Genomic DNA, 23,428 nt, shown 5'->3' with positions numbered 1-23,428 from the left:
AGGGTTTTGTTGTATCTACATGAAGATGTAATATAATACTTATGTCGTTTAATAGTTAACACATTTAAAGGATGATTTCACAAGAGATTGGTCTTGTTTATACATGGAAACATAAAGGAAGGATATAAAAGTGTTGGATTGACCAAGGTAGATAGTTTTGTTCGGATTTAAATTTCGTTATCTGTCCTCTATGTATTCTATTGATTCGCATACAAATATTGTTCTATGAATTGATTCTTCCTACCATTCCTTATCTTACTACCCAGCCCCCGACGTAAAAGATTATCAACTCAACTATATTAACCCTCAATTCATTGATCGATTTGCAATAGTAAGTAACATTAAGTGTGGATGTTTTCTCTCATTTTCAGGTTGCAGCTGAAGAAAACACAAACAAGTTATTCATTAATTTTTTGAACTTGTGAGATAACCAAGTCCTAGTAGTAACAAATTCTTAAAGAGATTAACTTCTATACAGACTTGATTTCATTATTCTAGTATGCTTTTGACAGCATACCAACAATTGTCCACATGGAATGGTAAGTGTGATACCGTATTATTCCCTTTCAGTTAAACAATCATGTACAAATCACCCAACCATTACAATGCAAATTAAAGCGATGGATGGCAAGAGACATTATGGATAATATATGTAATTGAGCATATTATGTACTATTAACATTTTGCATAACTAAACTACATCAACCTGAAAAGTCTACTTTTGCAGCATTGAATTTGTTCTTCTGTGTTGTTCAATATCGTGATGGTTCAGTCACAGAGGTTTAAGTTGGTGCTTACATTGTTGCTGAGACCAGTAGGCATGGGCAGCTAAGACCCTGTCCAGAAGCTCCTGAGGAACAGGTTCTCCTCTCCTTTGCTGAGGGGAGATTCTTGCTGTGTGCACCAATGTCTTCCACTTATCCTGCACCACCATTCCCATAGTCAAGCAAGAGTTACCATAATAGAAATATTTGTTGACAAGTCTCACATTGACTAGAAATATGGCCAAATAAGCCCTTATATATGGTAGAATGCTTTTAGTGCCGAGTGTGAGTGTGTGGATCCAAGGACAACTAGAAGTTCTCTAACAAGGAGAAGCATAAATAAGATCTGAAAATATAACTTGCAAACTTGAAGAGTACTTACTAAGGAATATGATGATTCATGAATGGAAGTATCTTGTATTCAAAGTTATAAGCCATCTCTTCCATTATTTGGCAGAAAACAACCTAGCTAGCTTAGCTTTTATGAATGCACGCAGGGAGAAAGGTAAAATAATTGCTAAGAAAAGCATCATTAATCAGACTATCACTTCCAATACTCCACAATCAATCGCATGTATTGCTCACCTTTAAATCCACATAAGTTCGATGCTTTGCATTGTCAAACGCACGTTGTTTGACATCACGCCACCTGCAAGAAACAAGTAATATTCAGCACTAAAATTTATAGCACTACACATTAGCCAAAGTAAAAGAGATAGAAATTCTTAAATTAAACCTTCCAGTTCCAAGTTTCTCAACGGCTTGAACCAATGCTTCGACTTCTAAAACAGAGAACGGCCGCCTGATTCGGCGCTGTGCATAGTCAGGATTCCCAGATTTGCGGCGGAATGGAACCACAGCTAACGCATTCATGTTAATGGCAGGAACTGCTACCAGAGCGCGACACTTTGACATGTTATTGTTAGCTGAAGTATCTGCTAGAGAGGAGACCATATTAAGATCACCTTCAGCACAATTTTCAATTTTGATCAGCGAACGTTCTTGGGATACATTATATGGTCCTTGTTGTAACATTAAAGATGTTGATTGCCTGCTAATTGAAGATGAATAAATTATTAATGTTGATAGGCTTGCTAAGTACTGACATGCACAATAATCAAAATTAGTTAATTCCATGGATGAAAGAGAAATGAAAGGTAATGCTTGATTGAATGGTTACTTGGATAGTTTCTGTTGTGAACCGGGGTTAAGAAGACAAGGGTCTTCATTGTATGAAGAAGGAGAAATTCGAGGATGTCTCGGCTCCAACATAAACCCCAACCTATGACGTTTGTCGTCTTGAGATATCCCAGTCTGGATTAGAGTTTTGCTGTCATCTCTGACCTTCTTTCCCTGAAGAAGGATTCCCACATGTAGTTCATCTCCAAGTATAGTTGTCACAGCCTCCATCACTGTCCTCTGCTAATAATAACAATAACTAAACATAGTGAGTAGGGGTAAAGGTACACTGGACTGGCTACTATTTCTTGGGTCTTTTGCAGGTATAAACCCATTCAGGAAACTGTGGCAGTCTTTCCCAATAGATGACTTTCGCAGAGTTTGAACTTGTGTCATCACCCTTACGGGGATCTAGATTGCCTACTATAGTTATTCTTACATTTGAAATTTATTTTCCCTTCGAGGCAAGAAGACATAATAAGGTGGTTTGTAGTTTGGTCCAAGGCTCAGATTTTCCATAAAATAGCCACATGCTAGTTTCTTTTTAGCCTCCATTGCTTCAGTCAAGCTCGCGGGAGGGCGAGCCTCAGCGCAATGGTAAGGTTGCTACCAGCTACCATATGACTTTGCGGGTCACAGGTTTGAGCTGTAGAATCAGCCTCTTGCAAAATTGCAAGGTAATACTGCCATCATTAGATCTACAAAGTGGGTCCTGCCCCTCCCCAGACCTTGCGCACAGCGGAGCTTTATAGCTCCATGTATACCCTTTTTTATTGCTTCAGTTAAGCATCATCGGCTCAACTAAATTAGTCCTAAAATTGTGTGTCAATCATGTTATCATTGTGTCCCTCAAACAAGTTAAATCACATACCTTCAGTGAACCGATAGTTGCGGTTTCAGGTATATCAATGAAAAGCTCAGGGACTTTAAAGGATTTTATGCTAAGCTTCACTGCAAAGAAGAGATGAAAATCATGTGAGTCAGACTAAATTAAGAGTAAATTTTGTCAATCATTCGTCGACTTTCCTACCGTTACAACCCCTGGACCCATGATGTCCTTGTTGACCAGCTTCTGAGGATGATTCTTCAATTGCTGCATGAGATGGTTTGGATCATTAGGCCAAAACTGAATACAAGCCTAAACGGGAATATCCATTACAAAGAAAAACAAAGCAAGCAACTACGCATTGTTCCACCTGTGCATTCGTTTATGCCATTAACCCGGGTGTCAGAAGAATCAAATATGCCTTGACAGTGTGAGCCTCTATCAGATGCAGCTGATGAGGCCAGATGGAAGAACTTCCTCTTCTTAAATGGATACATTCTTTGTGAAATTTCAAATACAGAATTGTCCCTACTATTGTTCTCATCTATGACAAAACAATTCATGGAACTGTCAATACTCAATAGTCACACAAAATTGGAGATAACTGTTTAGTTGTGAGAGGGACTGAGTGTTCGTTACTGCTGCAGTACCGAAGATTTTCTCGTTGTGAGGCTTGATCTATATTAATAATAAAAATCAGCAGTTAAAGCTACATACCATTTGTAAAAGGACTTGCATCCTTGAATTTTAACACATCTGGTAGTGGGCCAGATATGTTATTCCTGGAGCTGAGTTTAGTGCACGTAACAAAGTTTTCGTCATCATCTCTAGTAACTAATTTCCTAGAAGTGGAACCATTGGGTAAAGAATCAAGATTCTCCAATGAAGGCTTTCCCACAAAATTTTCTGAACTACAATCTTTTGATGCTCTATGGCTCGGTTCTGTTAATCCCTTAGAACTTCCCTTGATGCGGATGATTTTCTCGTTTGTTTTTCTCCCTTTTACCCGTTCATCTTCCCTCTCAAGGACATTCTGTCCTTGGCCTTCAAGATCATTGCCAAGAATAGATGAATCATCCAAGAGTCTGGTCAATGTCATATAGAACATCATAATAATTTTGAGCGATGACTAGTTTCTAAAGCCATTAAGCTGATCATTGAACAAAGACTTTTCATTCGCAAACAAATATCTTTTCAACATTAATTACCTTTGGTTATCATGTTTCCCTTGTAAACTAGGGATACATGCAGAGGAAATTCCACTGCAATTCCCATGCTCAAATAGATCCCCATTAAATAAACCTGCTTCATGCTCTTGTTTGTCCTTTATGTTAGTACCAGCAAAAGAGTGAGGATCTTTTGCATAATCAGCAGCATTATCAGGAATGGAACTCTCATTCTGCTGCAAAAAGTTTCCAGCTACACTAGCCAAAATTTCAAATGCCTGTATCTGACTGCTGTCAGGCTTCTTCCTGATTGTACCCCTCCCCTGAACCGTTCATAAGATTATCAGTATGTTGAAACTTCACACATGATACAAGTGTATCCAACGATGTACTCAGCAAGGGACTGATGTTAGAAAAGAAAATCATATTTGCTTACCCTAGCAGATCTTGAAGCCCTAGGAATGGAAGGTGCCCGATAGCCATCAAAACCGTAGTTCAACCTCTTCTGCAACACCATATCTCAGAAAATCATTCCTATAAGAAAAAGTCATTTGATGACATATAGCCAGCTTCCTTGAGTATTGCACACTCCTAACACCAGAACCTGTCAGCATAATCAAATCCCATTCAGCAGTTATTAAATTAGAGTAGACTAATGGGCCTCAAGAGGCTGAACCAAGTTGCATATGAAAAACTAGTTCCGATGAAAAGGCAACAAAACAACAAGATTTTTACTGTGCCTAATTAGTATTCTTAAATTAAATCTTGCTTACACACAAGAATGAATATGAAATAAAAGGATACAATGACAATGAATCATTTAAAGGAAAATTAAGTAGAGAGAAAATACCAATATTTACACTGACATTGAATGAATAATAGCATGTATCACATATATGGTAATAACTTTCTGGGAATGGGTTGAATGGTAATGACATTAGCAGTAGCTGGAATCTTGAAGCTCCCACTAAAGATAAGGTACCACGGCCGCCATTATTAACTAATCACAAAAGAAATCAATAAAGAAAGATACTGAAATGCTTACATGTACGTTGACATTAGAAGAACAACTATTCACCCCATGTTGAAGACACTCTCAACAGGTCTGAAACTGAAACAGATAGCATACCCTTCAATATTTGGCCAAGAAAATCAAACAATCAAATAAGGAACAAGAAGTTGAAAGCAAATAAATAAAGCCCTGTTAGTTAATTTCCAAACACAAACAAACAAAAAGCCGGAATTGCAACACATTAATCATAATTATCCATACACGATCAGATAGAAATTAAAGAAAACACCAAGAACAAGCAAATAAAAAACTGGAAAAATCAGGGGGAAATAGTATATACTCCTAGTGACCCTTTTAAGGTATTGGCCAAATGGATCTTCAGACACCTAGTGACCCTTTTAAGGAGACAACATCTGACAATTTAATAAATTTATTACCACTATTAATTTAAGAAAGAGAGATCAATTTATTTTTTGAAATAAAAAACAGTAAAATTAGAAACATGTAAAAAATGAAATGAATCTCAAGAGGTATGAAAGGAGCCTGATTGAACCCAGAAAATAATTGAAATGCAAATTGACCACCAATGATGAAACTGATTCAATTGAAGGAATGATGAACAACAAACAGTACATACAATACAATACAATACCCATAAAGAAAAACTTTAATAATGTTGAATTACTTTGCACCAAAATGAAAAACACTCCTGTGAAAAAGAATTGACAATAAATAAATGATTCTCACCTAGAGACTTGGGCTATGTCTGATCAACAAAAACCCCCTGAAAACCACCCAACCCTGTTTGTTGTGTTCTTAAACCCCTCACATTCACAACCCCAACTGTAACTGTTTCCAAACGTTTGACCACTCACTCATATCCTAGGAAGGTACTAGCCGGTAGCACCATGTCAGGAAACCGGCTATAGCAGGGTTCCTCAGCAAAACCACTTGGATTTGACCGGTTCCTTCGTTTGGGGTGATCCACTCACTCCTCTCTCCATCGCACTTCTTTGTTTCCCACGTGGAAGAGTCTCCACTCATTTGGGTTCATCTTATCTCATTCACATAAAGAACACACAAATGATTGAATCTGTTTCAAAACTTGAGCCATTCCCTGTCCTAATTCGCCAACTAGCCCATAAAAATTTCAAACACATCATTGACCGAGTAATTTGAATCAGAATACTTCTTTTGAATTAATTACCACCGTTTAGTAAATTTGTTGGATTATAAAGAATTAAAGATAAAGATAGGGGAACTTAATCTTGCATAATTTTTTTCTATGCATTAGAGTTGGGGTGGTTCCATTCCGGTCACTGCCATGAGTCAGGGTATACCTCTAAAGTATAATTGTCATTAACACAACTATTACATCAGTAACGACAATTAAACATACAACATTCTGAGAGGAAGTCATTCGCTCTTAACAACTAAAGCGAACCGACATCTTGCATTTATTTTTTTCTTGACCAAGGTATCACCATATCGATAGTAATGAGACTAATAACTCACTCACGATCAGCGCACTAAGTGATATAAGGCTGGCATAGTATAGTTTTTGCGGTTCACAAAATTTCATATTCGAACTCCCATGCACTTACTTAAGACTTAAGGGACGAGGTGCTGAATTACTACGTTAATTCACTTGATTCATCTTGCATAATTTAAAATAAAAGGATATAAATTTTATTTTCATGTAAAATGTTCATAAAAATATAAAATGAAATACTTTTGGATTTTGACTAAAATTAATTGGATGTTTATGTAAATAAACTTACACCAAAAGTGCACATAAATTTAATCCATCCAAATTTATTCTTGTGTTTTGCGTCATGATTTTTTTATTAATGTATTTAATACTTTTTACTTAAGAACTATTTAATACTAATACTTGATCTTTTTTTTTTTTGAAACTAATACTTGATCTTTAATCATGTATGGTTATTTAAGAAGTAAATCTTGTGAAATCTTTTGCAATTATATACATAGAGCGTAAAAAACACAGCGTAAAAAGTAGGGCGTAAAAAATACGCGTATGTTGTACTGTACTGTTATAAATACAGAGTATTCTTACAAGTCTGTCTTTCTATAACGGGAACTCGGGAAGGGTTTTGGCGGTGCCTTGTCTTGTCTTAAGGTGAAATGAAGTAGAGATATGAATGAATCGTAACTCAAGATCAACACATATCTATGTTAATGAATAATTGTTCAAGTGGTACATGCTTGATCCCACTTAAGTAAGGTATCAAATTCGAGTCTAATGAGAAAAAAATTTATGCTTGGACAATTTTCTCACAAGGATGTGAATGTTATTGACTTAAACATGATTGTTTCCAATAGAAATATATATCTTACACTATTTTTTTTACCTCAATTACTTAAAAGTTATGAGTTTGTCACTACTTAAGATGGACAATTGTTGGTACTGAGTTCTGTCACGCACGTATGTAATACAACTAAATGAATTTAATTTTCATTTATATCTATCTTATATTCAATAAATAAAAAAACAAAATAAAAAAACATAAATGAAGAGATAATAATAAAAACCAATTTTGACTAGTTTGTTTTTTTTTTTTGACGTTAGACTAGTTTGTTTTTAATTTTATTATAGAACATTAGTTTTAATTTCCTTTAGTTAATCCTAAAATGTTACCGAAAATGAAGAGATAATAATATTAATAAGGTAGCTTCTATCTCTTCCTTTTTACATACACTTGTCCGGTAACAAATGGAAACTGCACCCTCTTGATAAGTTTATACTTAAACCAGCTCTTATGTCTCTATATGTGCATTTTTGTTTTATCTAATGTGGTCATACTTATACATTTGAGCTCCAACACCTTAATAAGTATTGTCTTTTCTTTTAATATTAAACATATTTTCTTGAGTTTGTTGGTGACTGGTCTAGTGTTTGATGGCATGGCGCTTGTTAATCACATGTATAATATAGAACCTGAAATGACATTGTATATTTATACTTGTTTGGAAACTCTAACAAAACTATTATATTATATTTCAATATTGTTGACTGCACACTTAGCTTCCTTTTCCTATTTTACTAAGGTATCATGTTTGTAATTTATGAGTATGATTATATTAATTTGTTTATTTGATTAAAAAGCCACAGAATACACTTGAATATCTTGGAGGACTAAATAGTTTTCTTGATTTTGCATTTGAACACAATTCTGGTTCAAATACAATACCCCACTGTGGACCTTTCTAGTGTTGCACTTTTTTATATAAACTTTTTTTTGTAGTGCACTTATGTTATGTAAAAACTACTAGAAAACTCTTTACTTTATCTAATGTTACTTTATTTTATTATCATTATATAATAAATGATGCCTATAATTATTGGGATTATTATCCAATGGATAAAAAAGTCTATTATGGCTAAAAGATAAATTAAAATTGAATAAAAAAATGGAACGCAGATAAAACTGGGCAAAAAACAGCAGTATTTTTAGTGGCGGTTAACACTGCCACTAAAAGTGGAAGGATAATTTGAGTGAGCTTTAGCGGCGATTTCACCGACCACTAAATTCTGGAAAGCTGAAAATTGAAGGTGTACTTTAACGTCTGAAGAAACCGCCGCTAAAATATGGTCAACCAACGTTATATTTAGCGGCGGTTTTCCGGCGGTTCCTACAAAACCGCCGCTAACCATTTGCATCGACAATTTCTACGGCAGTTTTGCAACTGACGCAAAGCACTTTTAGCGGCCACTATAATCGCCGCTAAACAAAAAAGTAAGCGCCCCTATTAACCGTGTTTTTTGACGGGACTCTGACGGATATCGATTGTGTTTGTTTGTGTACTTTGACATTTTCTTTGTGTTGTTGACAATTTACTGGATAATTGTACTATTATGACGACTTATGGTACTTGACTAGACCTTGTCGGTCGTGTGCATGGCTAGGTCCATGTTGGCTACTTGCCGACCGTTATCTTATGCATGTACAATATAACTATTATGTGTTTATTATGCCTGCTTGCTTGGTTCGGGCTTTTGTACCCAAGTGGTATAGTTTATTTTGGAAATTACAGCTTTGAGGTTATTTTTTTTTATTTACCAAACTAGTATAAATCGCCACTGTCAGTGGCGATTCTATTTTTTTTTTTTTTTACTTTTTAAAAGAATCGCCAATGCTATTGGCGTTTTTGTTTTTTTTTTTTTTTCGGTTTTTAAATAAATCGCCAACATGGTTGGCGTTTTCTTTTCTTTTTTTTTATTTTTTTTTTCTTAAAATCGCCAACACGGTTGGCGTTTTTTTTTATTTATTTTTTTCTTAAAATCGCCAACACAGTTTTCTACTTTTTGTTTTTATTTTTTATTTTTTTTAAAATAGTAATTAAAATGATATTTAATCGATTGATACTCACACACAATTTTGTGCCATTACTCACTTTTGCAACACTTTGATCATAAATATTTGAACCGATATTTAAGGATAAACATATGCATTACATAATTTAGTTCAAGCGAAAATTATTTTTTACTGTGGAGTCGAGCAGTAATGGATTTTTTTCCGCACACGTTGGGGTCGTTGCCTTCGAGGTTCTTCCAGCACTTGATTTTCATTTCCTTCATTTCCGGTTGGAAGCACAGTTGGCGATTTATTTGAAAAAAATAAGGAAAAAATAAATAAAAAGAAAAATAAGAAAACGCCAACTGTGCTGGCGATTTTAAGAAAAAAAAATAAAAAAGAAAAAGAAAAGAAAACGCCAACATGGTTGGCGATTTATTTAAAAAACAAAAACGCCAATAGCATTGGCGATTCTTTTAAAAAGTAAAAAGAAAAAATAGAATCGCCACTGACAGTGGCGATTTATACTAGTTTGGTAAATAAAAAAAAAAGTACCCCAAAACTGTAATTTCTAAAATAATCTATACCACTTAGGTACAAAAGCCTTTGGTTCGAGTGTGGAGAGAATTAAACCATTGTGATTCTGTTTGCGTGGAGTGTGAGCAAAAGTAAGAGAAGCGTGATGGAGAGAAGAAAAGAAAAGGTGTTGTTAGTAAATAATTTGACATGAGTGAATAAAAAGGAAAAAAATGTTGAGTGATAGAGGAAGTATAATGGAAGGAAAAAATACATATATTGAAATGAGCGAGAGTTATAGGTGTAAGAATGATAAGTGTAGTGTAGGTGTGCAGTGTGAGTGACATGGGGATTTCGGGCGGATAGCCAAAGGGTGCCCACAAATTTCATCATCTTCTGAGTCGGCCTTGCCTATACTATGCACTTACAAATTAACCTTGGTTTGAGAAGGAAAGAAAAATGTGATGCACAAATAAATTTCATTCAATTATTTATATCTAGAGGAGGACTCAATTTACACTGGTGTAAATCTAAAACTCTTACACTCACTATTGTCCATTGATCTCATTTAAATCTGATGGCTCTTAATAATTAAGATTAGTAGGTCACATGCTTCTATTTTCCTTCCCAATTCTCATAGCTTTTCTCCTTTCAAATTTCCCTAGCCGCTGATTTTCCATTGAGCCCACATGCTGGTGCATTCGAGGACGCCATAAACAACCATGGTAAACATACCAGTAACAGAGGCGAGGGTGTATAAGTTGACATGCTCTTCCCAATTCGAGCCCCAATTTTACGAACTCGGTCACCCTATTTTCTGTAATCCCTGGATTGAAAGAAAAGTAAAAGATCTAATCCTGCAGAGCAACAAGATCCCAAATCAAGGAATCCCCTTTATGTTGTGATGGGTTGTCCACGAAGACAATCCCAAATTATGATGCAGGGTCCTTAATTAGATATGGTTCTGTCAAGGAGTAATTCCCTTGCTTTGATCTCTATTTATCCGTGTTTATCACCCAGTTTGTGCAAACCTCAAAGTGACATAAACCAAGCACAAAATGACAGTGACAATGGTGAGGACTGAGGATTGGCTGGGGAAAATTTGTGGGGAGAAAAAAAGATGAGAACGGGGAAGGAAAATGGAAGCACGTGACCCACTAATCCTAATTATTGGGAGCCGTAGATTTAAATAAAATCAATGGATAATAATGAGTGTAAAAGTTTTAGATTTACACGTGTAAATGGAGCCCTCCTCTTATATCTATATCACCATTTTAAGACTCACCCGCACGAGAAATTTAGCTTTCCAATACAAGAAAACCAACCATTAAAAGTAAGCACACAAACCCAATCATATGTAATATTAAACAGAAGTTGCTCCTAAATATTGTAATATTCTAGTGGATAAAACAGAACTAGTCATTGGAAACTGAAGACATGCTACATTTTACTTGATATAAGAATGAAAGTGTCAGCTTTCAGAGACAGGGTTTCCTCTAAGCTGCAGCAGATGCAATAAAGGACATAAAACATCCATCCTGTGAAAACCTCTTGGAACCTGTGCATGTCAAAGAAAACATTCCTGAGCAATTTTAATGTCATTAAAATTGAAGGTACCAAATTAGGCATGTTGCTCTACCTCAATGATGAAACAAGCCCAGCTGGTGTTTGAACGGTTTTCTAAAATCCCTTTCATGATAGTAATGTCCAGCTTCCGGATCACCTGAACAATCTCCAAGAAAAGTCCATGCTCATTGCATACCATCTGTTTAAAAAATGGTAAGGAGTTCAATATATGAAATTATTGTTTGCTATTTGCTTTATAGCATGTTTCAAAATCTTTCTACAATTGATTCTAAGTGGGTCGATTATGGTCAAAGTAAGTTGAAAGTGAAGAATTATATTTGTATATGTTTATGAAAAAAGTGATTTATATAAAGTAATGTTGAAATCCACTTAAAACATCCCATGATTGAATATGTCAACGCATAAGCTACTCTTTCTTTCTAGTTGCTCCCAGAATTGATTTTGGGATTAAAATCAATTCCCTGTCGATTGCCAAACATCCATTTAACCACCTAAAATCGATTATGGTGAATGAGAATTGATTCATAGCCAAACGTGGAACCAAACACACATTAAAGCCAAAATCATTTACGGGTGGATGCTTCAGTAGCTTGTTGGTGCCATAATTGATTAAGAAAAATAAGACAATCGAAACATGGTATAAAAGAATTTCAGAACCTAGTGATCAAAAGGAGAAACAGTAGTCAATAGCATACCTCTATGAGCATGTGACCAGTGCATTCTAGATCCTCTATAACTATGGGCCATGCTAGTTCACTTTCAAAATCAAATGCACAGCTCCTTCCTGGATAACTGCCATTGATTTTCTGTTTTTTCCACTTAGGAACCTGCACACCAACTTGCAGTGTCAAATTTAAATGATTTTCTGTAGCATTTGTGTTGTGACTCGTGAGTACAGCAGAATGCAACCCACAAACTGTTATCAGCAGAAAATAGCTTTCGTAATGAGTAGTTTAGCTTATTTTCTGTTATCAGTTCATTTACTGCTACTTGCTGTTAATAGCTTGTTCGAGTTTAGTTAGAGTGTTACAGACTCAATTAGTTGCTCTCTAAATACAGCAGTTACTTTCTCTTCTCTATGTGTATAAATGCTTTGTATTTGTTGAATATCTGTTAAGATTTAGTTTATTATTAGTCTTATCTCATAGAGATATAGTTAAGATTTGTTTATCTATTTTACATTAGTATCTATTTAAATAGAGATGATATCTATTTAATTAGAGATAGGTTTAGATAGATTTAGTTTCTTTTTATCTATTTGTTAGTCTATATATATTGTAGTTTTCAGTCACGTATTATCAATGAAATATAGATATATTTTATCAAATTCAAGTTGGTATCAGAGCAAGTTTCGATCCTACCGCTGTGAGGGGGCTCCTCCCCCGTGAGCCCCCTCATGGCTACTTTCCAAATCTCTTTGGATATATTTTTCGTACTCTGCTTCCGCGCTTGTTAACTCTAGCCGTTTTCTTACGGCCTCGTTCTTTCTAAAATACACTCCCCTTTGTCTTGAAACCGTAGTTGCTTTCGTGATGTCTCTCTCCGCTATTTGGTTTTTGGGTCCTATGTTTTGGGCCTACTTTGACATCTCCTCATTGTGCACTGTTCACGCTGGTTAGTCAACCCCTCTTTGATTTCTGGTTGTTTTTTCTATCTTCTCCATGGCTGATGCGTTTTGAAGATCACCTGCTAAAGAGGAATTCGGTGTCCTTTGCTCTTTTTTGGATCGCCTCCTGCCACCACTGACCGTCGCTGCCGCCAATGACGACTCATCTGGTTTTGCTTTCAGATCTGGAAGCGTTTTTCTTGAAATTGTGGCTATGCAACCATATGCCACATTACGACTGTTATTGGATTTGGCAAGTGTGGTATTTTGAGTTTGGAATTTTCAATTCCATTGGAAGCTGGCTAATGGGAATTGCATCATGGGCTGCTACCTTCACGAAAAAAAAAAAAAGTTTCACAAATATAAGGATTTCAAGATTCAGAAGAATCAGAACATTGTTGGCTCATGTGATGTCAAGTTCCCAATACGGCTGGAGGGTCTAGCATATTCCCATGGTTTTGGTTGGCATAGTTGTGGTTTTAGAGTTGGAAAAGATTTTTGGATTGTTTTTGGGAATTTCTCTCTCCGGCAGCAGCGGCTTCTCAAGTTAATTATATTTGTTACAAGCTATGCATATGACATATATGCTCTAGCTTGAGGGGAGGATCTGGATATTGTTAAATCTTAATTATATTTGTTACAAGCTATGCATATGACATGTATGCTATAGCTTGAGGGGAAGTGTTGGATATTGCTAAATATCCTAATAGAGACCACAGTCAACCACCGCCGACAATCGTTATCCTTGTTGCTGGTTTGGTGGAGGTTGTATCCAAGAATGATGCTTCTATGGTGATTGTTTAATAGCAGCGTGTTTTGGAGTATCCAACAATCGTTCCTTTGCTTTCCTATTTCTCCATAATCCAGTTTGTGCTAATGTTTTTGGGAGAGGCAGAAGCATCAGGTTGAATCTAATTGTATTGCTCCGCTGCATTGTTCTCGCTGGTCCTATTTGTGTTTCGGCCAGATTTGAATTTTAAGGTCTTCTATTTGACGTGTGTTGTGGCGCCACCGTTAATGGTCGTCCAGTCTTCCTCTTCCAGTTTGGTTCATGGGTCTGGTGTGTTTTTCTCATCTGCGAGCGATGTTTCTTGCTGTTTGAGATCTTAGTTTGTGTCTCATGGTTCGAGATGCTCTTATTATATTGATCTTGGCTGACTTTATGCAATTTGGTTTTGAAGGTGACAATGTCACCTTCGTTTGTTTAGTCTCGATTGTTTGGTTTTCTGGTTTTAGGGCTTCAGCTGCGAGTTGCGCTGGCCCACTCTCTAGTTGAGAGTTATTGGTTTTGGTTTTAGGGCTTCAGCTGCGAGTTGCGCTGGCCCACTCTCTAATGTTTGAGAGTTGTCTGTGTCAAAGTTGACACCATTGTTTGTCTTAGAAGCCATCAATCGATTGACCTCAAGTGTGTTTTATTTCTGTGTGGTTGTTGTTGGTGAGTTGTTGTTTCAGCCTTGTTTTGTTTTCGGGCATATTGTTGCTGGTTTTTCGCCCTTGTTTGCTGGCTCAGCTACCCTACGACACTCCAGAAGAATTGGTTTTTGTCTTGCATCAGTTTCAGCCAGATCAAGTATGAGAAGTTGTCTTTTGCCTGCCCATGAATTTACTAGAAGTTTGAAAGGTTATTCAATTCAGAGATTCGCCAAGACCGTCATTATTAAGGATATCTATTAAGATAATTTTCTTCTTGGGTTAGATTTGTTACAAGCTTAAAGCTAAGTAAGCTTTAGCTTGAGGGGGAGTGTTGAATATCTGTTAAGATTTAGTTTATTATTAGTCTTATCTCATAGAGATATAGTTAAGATTTGTTTATCTATTTTACATTAGTATCTATTTAAATAGAGATGATATCTATTTAATTAGAGATAGGTTTAGATAGATTTAGTTTCTTTTTATCTATTTGTTAGTCTATATATATTGTAGTTTTCAGTCACGTATTATCAATGAAATATAGATATATTTTATCAAATTCAAGTGTATTGTTACTGATTACAAACTAATGAGAATAAACTCAGTTCTCATTCACTCTATGAATTCTTCTTCCTCTCATTCAGGTCCTAATAAGTTTCCTATATAGGAGAATCTGAGAATAAGAGAAGAGAACTCACTACGGAGATTAGGAAATATATCTAATGTGTAATTATATCAAATATATAAGGAATGTATGGAAACTAATCGAAGTTACCCTATATTCCTAATTTGATAATATAATGCTAATTATAAAGATATATGATAGGATTAGGCCTCCCACTACTGTTTGGGAAAATATCTACATGGATTCCATTGGGGGTTTACCAAAGTCTAAGGGCAAGGAAACTATCTTGGTGGTGGTGGATAGACTCACCAAGTTTGCTCACTTTCTTCCTTTGTGTCATCTATTTTCTGCCAGTGAGGTAGCAGCAGGCTTTATTCAAGAGATTATCCGGTTACATGGGTTTCCTAGTACCATTGTATCTGATCATGACTCTTTTCCTGAGTAATTTCTGGAAGTCCTTATTCAAGGTGCTGGTACTCAACTGAAGTTCAGTTCTGCCTATCATCCTCAAACGGATGGGCAAACTGAGGTGGTTAATAGATGTTTGGAGGCCTATTTGAGACGCTTGATATGGACTTGTCCTAAAAATTGGAGCAATTGCTTAGCTTGGGCTGAGTTTTGGTTCAATACCAATTATAATACTTCTAGAAACATGTCTCCATTCAACGCCTTGTCTGGCCAAGATCCTCTTTCACTTTTGAAAGGGCTGTCATACCATCAAGGATGGAAGAGGTGAATCAGTTAATACGTGGTAGAGATGAGTTGCTGGCTGATTTGAGGGAAAATTTGCTGACATGATGCGTTCTTCTGCTAATAAGCATAGGCGAGATGTGGAGTTTGCAGTTGGTGATTGGTTTTCCTCAAACTCCAACCATACTTCAGGCGTTGTTTGGCTAGAAGGATCAATGAAAAACTGAGCCCCAGATTTTATGGTCCTTTTCAAGGGTAGGAGAGGTAGCTTACAAGTCACAGCTACCTTCCTGAAGTAAGATACACCTGGGATTTCATGTTTCCCCTATTGAGAAGGTGGTGGGAACTGATTTCCAGGTTCAGCAGTTGCCTAAAATGTTGTCTGAGGATCACGAGCTCCTAGTTTAGCCTGCAGATGTTCTGGACGCTAGGGAAACAACTCAGGGGGATATTGAGGTGTTGATTCAATGGAAGGATCTTCCTTCTTGTGAGACTAGTTGGGAGTCGGCTGCGAGGATGCTAGAAGCTTTACCAACCTTTGACCTTGAGGACAACATGAAACTCTTGGGGCCAGGTATTGATAGGATTAGGCCTCCCTTGATGAAGTTTTACCAGAGGACGAATAAAAGTGTAGCAGGGAATAACGACCCTCTGTAGGTATTGAGGGAATTCAGTTAGTTATGAGTTATGACTGTTGCTGGAAGTTGGAGGGTCCTATAAATGTAACTAAGAAAAGGGAGGGAGGTAGAGAATCAGTAAGGAAGTTAGGAGAGGCTGGATCTCTCGAAAATTCAGGGTTACTTGACTTGAATCGGATAAAATATCTCTCTTACTATATCATCAAAATACATGTAGAATCAACTGTTATATAATAAAAGAGAGTCCTCATTCTGATTAATGAGACACTTATTTCTTTATTTTAGTAACTTTTTAATAATTTCTTTAAGTATGCAATCTTATTTTTAGTTGAAAAAGACTAATTATCTTATTACTGATATTAAGAATTGAGATAGTCATTATGATTTTATTTTCAAAAACCAATTATTAATTCAAATTTTCAGGTCACCTTACTAATTCTCATACTTTCTAGCATTTGTAACAAAAAATTCTTTAACACAATTTTTAACAAAAAATTAATGCACAGGGTATCTACCTAGTTTATAAAATAGGAAACTATATCTAAACCTTATCTCCATTCCTATGAGATAAGATTAATAAAAAACTCAATCTAAACAAATATTCAACAACTTGTATTGTTCCTTCTCTGTTCATACTCAATCTAAACAAATATTCCAGAGAATTTCCAATAAATGTTTCTTCTATTCTACCCTAGTTTTCTCTTTTCTTATCAATATAGTATTAGTATCCTATTTATGGATTCTGATCCTCTATCTGGGACATAAATAAAAAATAACTTATAACTTCAAAAATATTAAATACATTTTCATTAAATTGCAGGCGTCAGATTTAAACTGCAGGATGGTGCAGTTCAAACCTGAAATGTAGATGATCCTGGTCCCCTATTACATATCAAATCTATTTCCTAATCTAAGCACAGATATAGTTCTCTTATACCCCCTTATTTTCTTAGCCTAAGCTTGCAGATAAAGCTTGAGTATTCTTAGAACCATAGTGACCTTACCTCTTGATCTGCAAATCGTTTCAGTTTCTCAGCCTGGCTTGTTATCTTTCTCAAGTACATCATGTGTTTTATGGTCCGTTCCAAGAGGTTGTCAATGCTACACTGCATATGATAAGACCAAAGATACAAGTTTTAGAAAAAACTTAGGGAATTCATACAATTAGTGTTCGTCTTGAAACATAAACTCTTACCCTACCACCATCAGGGATAAGTTCCCTCAACTCCTTCATCCTGTCCATGATCATCTGTCTATCTCTTGGTCTTGGCTTTCGGTTATTATCGACTCTTGCTCTTTTTTTGGTTGTACTAGAGTTTTTTGGTACACTAATAGGTTGCCTATGACTGTTAACCTTTTCCTTACGTGTCTCATCAATCATTAATAAGCTTGAATTTCCAACAAAAGATGGTGATGTTAAATGCTTAGCAATTTCATCTTTACTCTTGATCCTAGGTATAAGATCACTCCTCCCATCTGAATTATTCACAACCAAACTGCTAGATTCAGGATCAAATTTTGGCTGAATGGAACCAGTGAACTCTATTGGCATGGTTACAAGAGACCTAACACTGTTGGATATACTTGTAGTATCATCAGAGGCGCTGCATAAATTGCCAAAAACAGCATCCAGAAGATATTCTGGATCTACTTCTTCAGGAAACTCCAAACCTTTATCATGATCATGCTCTTTTACAATCGATATTAAAGTTGAGCTGCTGCATGAACCATCAACAGAGATATATTTTTGCACTGATTTGCCTGTCTTGTCATATGAAACGGATTGATGTGCTTTGTGCAATTCACACTCTGAGGGAAAAGTGAAGAAGTCATTCACATTCTCAATATCATCATGACCAGTTTCCATGCCTCCAAATTGTTGCTCTGTCATATTTTTACCAGGGTAAGAATTCAATCCATTGGAAATCTCTCCAAACGCTCCCGCAGTTTGTACCAAGTGAGTCTGCGCCCATATCTCATCTTTATGGTTTGGTTTTCTCTCCACGTGACCAATATGTCGTGGATCAGTTGACATCTCAATTGATGACGAAAATATCTCATTTTCATTTGACCTCTTCAGAGATTTGAGTTGGTTTTCTCTCAACATGCAGCGGTCATCCTGAATAAATGATAGCATTGTTGGATGCAGCCTTGTTGGTTCATTTGCATTGAGGGAAGCACTGGCTGAGACTTCACCATTCAGTATAGTATTTGTATACGAAGATGATTCATCTAGGCTATCGATCAAATCATGTGATAGGGCAGAGAATGACCAATCTTGAAAATCAATTCCTGAGTTAGTATTTGCTTCCAGACAATGAATGGAGTGGAATTGCTTCGTAATATTGGTAACAAATTCTATGTCTTCAGCAACCTAAATTTATGACAGGAAAAGAGAGCATCATGTAATATGAATAAACATGAAGCAAAGTATGCTACAGAAATACACTAGCCCTCACAACTAATAAACCAGTTAACACGTCATAAGAACGGAATTTTTTGCACCTAAATTCAGAAGGTGTTGGGAAACAAAACAAGAAAACACATCTAAGCGAGAGCTCAAACAGATGTGCAAATAGCAGAGATGGGGACAGAATGGATCGAAATGAAGATAGTATTTAATTAATGGAACAAAATTGTGAAACTGGTCCGATGGATACCTCCATTGATTCATTCTATTATGGTATCATTCTGTAACTGTAAAACCCACAGATTGTCTAGCTCAGAATCCAAATATATATAAAAAATAACTCACCGCTTCAAATGAACCAAATTGCAAAACCCCTTGTGGAAGAACTGGTACCAGCACAATAGTCTGTGAAAGTTTTGAAATTATCATCTTAACATTGAATACCATCATTGATTGAAGAAATATTGTGCAATGAAAGCCTAATCTTAGTTGAGTCGACCAGTAACCGGCACATTGATTGGTACGCATGCACACGGGTATATAATATATCCACAAATTTGAAATGGAAATCAGATTCGCTTGTATAAAGTGAACTGTGTATAAAGAGAAGACATTGTTACCTTGATGCCAGACGCAAATTGGAGAAGCCACTCATCAGGACACTAGAAGAGGAAAAGATTCAAGTTATTAAGTATTTCAAAGAAGGATGGTTAATAAATTTTCAAACTACGTAGAAATTTTATGTATAAATCTTACCTCAGAGATTAAATCAGTGTCAAATTTATTGGTCAGAATATCCTCACATAAAACCCAAAAGTGATCCCTGGCAAGAGGTATTTTGCCAATAATTCTGAAAGAATGATATAAGGAAAAATTGTTGAGTTTGCACAATCTTTAGAGATCTTAATACAAATTTTCTGGTACACAAGAATACTGTAATTTAGCATCTTATATTCCCTCTGACAGAGCCTACACAAGTGCTACTTCATGACATATGACACCCAAAGAAAGAAATATGCAGAACCACTATAAACACATGCTGTCCTAGTCTTAAAAACATATATGATGTTCATATACCTTTGAGCACAGTCATGTGAATATATACAAGAATAATTTTAGGAAATTAGAGAATCACAAACATGATTTCAAAGTGATTGTTACTTGAAGTTTAACAAATGAATTGACAAAATCATTGAACATTCTCAATCTAAAGAAAATACAAGTTCATTAGTCTATATTTCCCTCTTGCTCTATCAATATACTCTTATTGCTTGGCAAAGATACCCAAATGACAAGGATAAACTTAAATACTTTCTTGGTTTCTAATGTAATAAGTATTTGAGATACACTCAAACCTCTGAAATAACAATATATTTTGAAATGGAAAGAGTAATTCACGACAAGGAATTTAGATATAAACTATGAGGCATGTCTTTACCCTTCTCCCAATCTGTATTTACGATTACACATTTCAATCATGAAAAGTTGAGCTGAACAATCTCCTGAAGAATGTACTTCAACTGGGGATTTTAAATTGATGTCACTCCACATGCTTTCCATAGCCTCATTTCTTTTCTCATAACCAGTTTCCCAGGTCAAAGTCCTGAAACAAAGAACCTTTGTGTTATACATTTGACATCTTGATAGAACCCTGATATTACTCACAATAGAAATGTACAAGATTGCTGAGATATTTGAGAGTCTCAGCCACTCTCCCAAATTCCCAATCCCAAATGATCCCAATGATACCTAAACCCTCCTCACACTCCCTTACTTATAGGCTAGTCCTCAACTAACTAACTAACACCAAGTACCTATCACATCTAATCTTAATCAGCTAACATAATTTCAAGAAACATGCTAAAACTATGAGCCAAATGCAAGGACGGGAAGAAATTGCTTTTCAGTCAGACTCATGGTAAGAAACTACTTAAAAACCTAAACGTGATGAGGGGACATTGCATCGGCTTAAGTCCATAACAACAAGCCAATAGTTTGTTTGAATAATCTCCAACACGGTTAGTTTTCTGTTTGACCAAAGGGAGTTATTGATCTTGAAGGTTTAAACTGTGTTTCTCAAAGAAAACAAAAATAGTTAGAAAAGAGGGCAATGCAGATACAAAGAAGCGATTATAAATTAAGAGAACATGAGACCTAGTTAAAATGTTCAATTCATCTCCGAACCTCAATAAATATAATTTATAAATTAAGAGAACTATTAGCTAAGTACATTCAATAAATCTAATTGAATGTAGAACAGAACAAGGTTGCTGAGTAATTGGAAAGACTCAGCCACTCTCCCTATGTTGGAAACCACATATGAACCAAAAGATACCAATACAATACTCACCATAAACTCTCTATTTATATAGGCAACATGCCTCACTCACTAACCCACCTACTAATTAACTAATTGAGTGTGTCTAACAGAAACACATCTACAATTGATTCTTAACCCAGAATCAATTATGGGAAAAATATTATGAGTTTCAAAATTGATTTGATTCTAATTAAATAGAAATTGATCCGAACATCGTATTAACATGTCGATAACCATACTTGAAAAGCACAATCCTATTCATTTCCCAAAACGCAGCATATGATTGCGAGCAAAATGGTGGTTAAGCTTACAATGAAAAATGAAACAAAAGCAACTCAATGACCAAAGAACTTACAATGGAAAACAGTCGTTGAGCTTCCAAAAGACACCATATTTCCATTGCATATTATCACAAAAGCCCTTCAAAAGCTGCCTTATGGAAGTGGCTTCCATCTTCTTCGACGAATTGGCAAAACAAATAAGAAACACAAACCAATATAACAACTTGGAAAACACACACACACACCTAGCTTCCTCTGTATGAACCTCTACCCGCTTGTTCAATCCTCAAACCCTCTCTTGTTTTGATCAATGGTCCTATCGTATTGATGAGCATCACAATAACCATAGCTTGTCTCCTCCAACACAAAACTAATACAAAGTATATGTACAGAGCCGTGCTGTCACAATCAATGATGACCAGAAGTGCTCACAATTTCCATTTTCTGAGCCATATTGAAACAAACTTGCAACGAAAGCGCTCTCGAAAATTTGGCCAAAACTAAGAATTAAACCAGAAAGCAGTTCAGTTCAATATAGAAGAATCAAGAACACTTCCTGCAGAACAAAAGCACCACAAGACTCCTGTTATGAATTTTGTTCAATAAGTCTGTTTGGTTGCTGGGAAAAATTTACAGCAAAAACAAATGAAAAGAAGTCAAACAAATTGAAATAACCCTAAAATATATATTGATGTTACACTCTGATCTTTGAAGTCACAAATTTTCATGTTTTACTTTGACACAAACAAAGTAATTTATGTGGCTGCATCTGAAGTTAAAAAAAAAAAAATAACTGCAGAAGGTTTGATCCTCCTTTATTTTAAGCTTCATTTTCTGAGGAAACAAACAAAAACAAACAACTTCACCTATGCTTCTTACCACTGTTAGTGTTGACTTTGGTAATAATAATGAAAGAATTTCAGCAAACGCAATTCATGACACTCCATGAGAAGAAGGTAGCTAAGCCAAGTGAACCTTGCCAACTCTAGAGACTTTGATGAGTATAATTCATATTCATATTCATATGAAAAGAAGAACACAGAAAAAGTTAAGAGATGGGTCGCACTTTGCCTTTTGCAAATAAAATAAAAAGTCCACGAAAATTTCAATTCATATGAACAGCTTCGGGTACTGCAGCACACACCACTTTATATAAAAAATCATGTCACCGGCATATTCTTTCCGCGGATTTCAAAATGATTCAAAGCTGGATTTTATGAAATGGGTCGAGGGGCAAAGTGGAAATTGGGTCCCACAGACAGGGACAGAACCTGTTTATGATCATACTGTGCTTTGTAGCGCGTGGGAAACTGAATTAAGTTTTTTATTAGTTTTAACTTTCTCTCCTAAACAATATTGGTAAGAGTAATGATATATGCACACCTCATCTTTCAAACACTTTATTTCCACCTCTTTTTATTTCTATCTCTCTCCTCTTATCATTTATCACATCTAATACTTTCTCTCTCTTACTTTTTCTTTTCTTCCTATCTTTCTCTTCATTCCACCTCTCTCCACCTCAAAGAGAGGTGTGAAGATAACATTATTGCATTGGTAAACCACACTTAGTAAAAAATCACCCAACACACCGATATTTGTAGGGTCTTAAACTGCAAAAAAAAATGCAGAAAATTGTTAGTTCATACATGTTTTTCAAGCCGCCACAAAAGAATATCACCACTATTCTCTCCTACATCATTTCATTATTTTCATTTGCTTTTTGTATTAGGTGTGGTAATATCTATCGGAATTAGAAATTTTTATTTTCACAATCCATATTCACCTCCACCCAGTGAAAACTGGTAGAGAAGAGAAAAAAATGTGTGATTTAATGTGTGTTGCGATGTTGATATGATATGAAAAGATAAGAGATATAGAAATAGAAATGAGTGGAAATGAAATAGAAGAGAAGTTGGAATGTGGGTATATCAAAACTCTCGTATCACTCATTTATATATCATGTCTTCTTGTCTCACTTTTGTTGTAACATATTGATTTTGGAGGGTCACAATAGTAGCTTTTATACAAATTAAAGGGAATTGTTATTGCCACCACCCACACATCTATTCATGCCACCCCTAA

The 23,428-nt window shown here is 35.7% G+C and overlaps 2 protein-coding genes across 10 annotated transcripts; both read right to left on the bottom strand.

Moving 5' to 3' along the window:
• Positions 1-532: 532 nt before the first annotated feature.
• Positions 533-5,969, bottom strand: LOC130729282 (telomere repeat-binding protein 5-like). Of its 8 annotated transcripts, none has more exons than XM_057580976.1 (13): positions 5,695-5,969; positions 4,981-5,065; positions 4,786-4,902; positions 4,372-4,539; positions 3,978-4,258; positions 3,487-3,854; positions 3,140-3,313; positions 2,974-3,036; positions 2,815-2,894; positions 1,945-2,186; positions 1,501-1,818; positions 1,350-1,413; positions 533-922 (listed from the first exon to the last, which is right to left on the bottom strand). In XM_057580976.1, exons 4-13 carry the CDS (start codon positions 4,450-4,452, stop codon positions 773-775), a joined length of 1,821 nt encoding a protein of 606 aa, XP_057436959.1. In that variant the 5' UTR covers positions 4,453-4,539; positions 4,786-4,902; positions 4,981-5,065; positions 5,695-5,969; the 3' UTR covers positions 533-772. The 8 variants fall into 8 exon arrangements, with proteins under 8 accessions (XP_057436959.1, XP_057436956.1, XP_057436958.1 ...); XM_057580973.1 differs by having other exon boundaries at positions 4,981-5,046; XM_057580975.1 differs by having other exon boundaries at positions 4,802-4,902; positions 4,981-5,046.
• A 5,098-nt stretch (positions 5,970-11,067) lies between these two features.
• On the bottom strand, positions 11,068-22,472 carry LOC130729281 (transcription factor bHLH155-like). Of its 2 annotated transcripts, XM_057580970.1 has the most exons (11): positions 22,226-22,472; positions 21,421-21,902; positions 20,184-20,348; positions 19,502-19,595; positions 19,366-19,407; positions 19,091-19,150; positions 17,531-18,709; positions 17,340-17,441; positions 12,062-12,193; positions 11,419-11,544; positions 11,068-11,337 (listed from the first exon to the last, which is right to left on the bottom strand). In XM_057580970.1, exons 2-11 carry the CDS (start codon positions 21,516-21,518, stop codon positions 11,251-11,253), a joined length of 2,085 nt encoding a protein of 694 aa, XP_057436953.1. In that variant the 5' UTR covers positions 21,519-21,902; positions 22,226-22,472; the 3' UTR covers positions 11,068-11,250. The 2 variants fall into 2 exon arrangements, with proteins under 2 accessions (XP_057436953.1, XP_057436954.1); XM_057580971.1 differs by lacking the exon at positions 19,091-19,150.
• Between the last annotated feature and the right edge of the window lie 956 nt (positions 22,473-23,428).

The sequence above is a fragment of the Lotus japonicus genome, chromosome 1, assembly GCF_012489685.1.
Source record: "Lotus japonicus ecotype B-129 chromosome 1, LjGifu_v1.2".
Taxonomy (NCBI): Eukaryota; Viridiplantae; Streptophyta; class Magnoliopsida; order Fabales; family Fabaceae; genus Lotus; species Lotus japonicus.
Note: the sequence above shows the minus strand (reverse complement) of the source record. Positions and strands in the feature narration are given on the sequence as shown.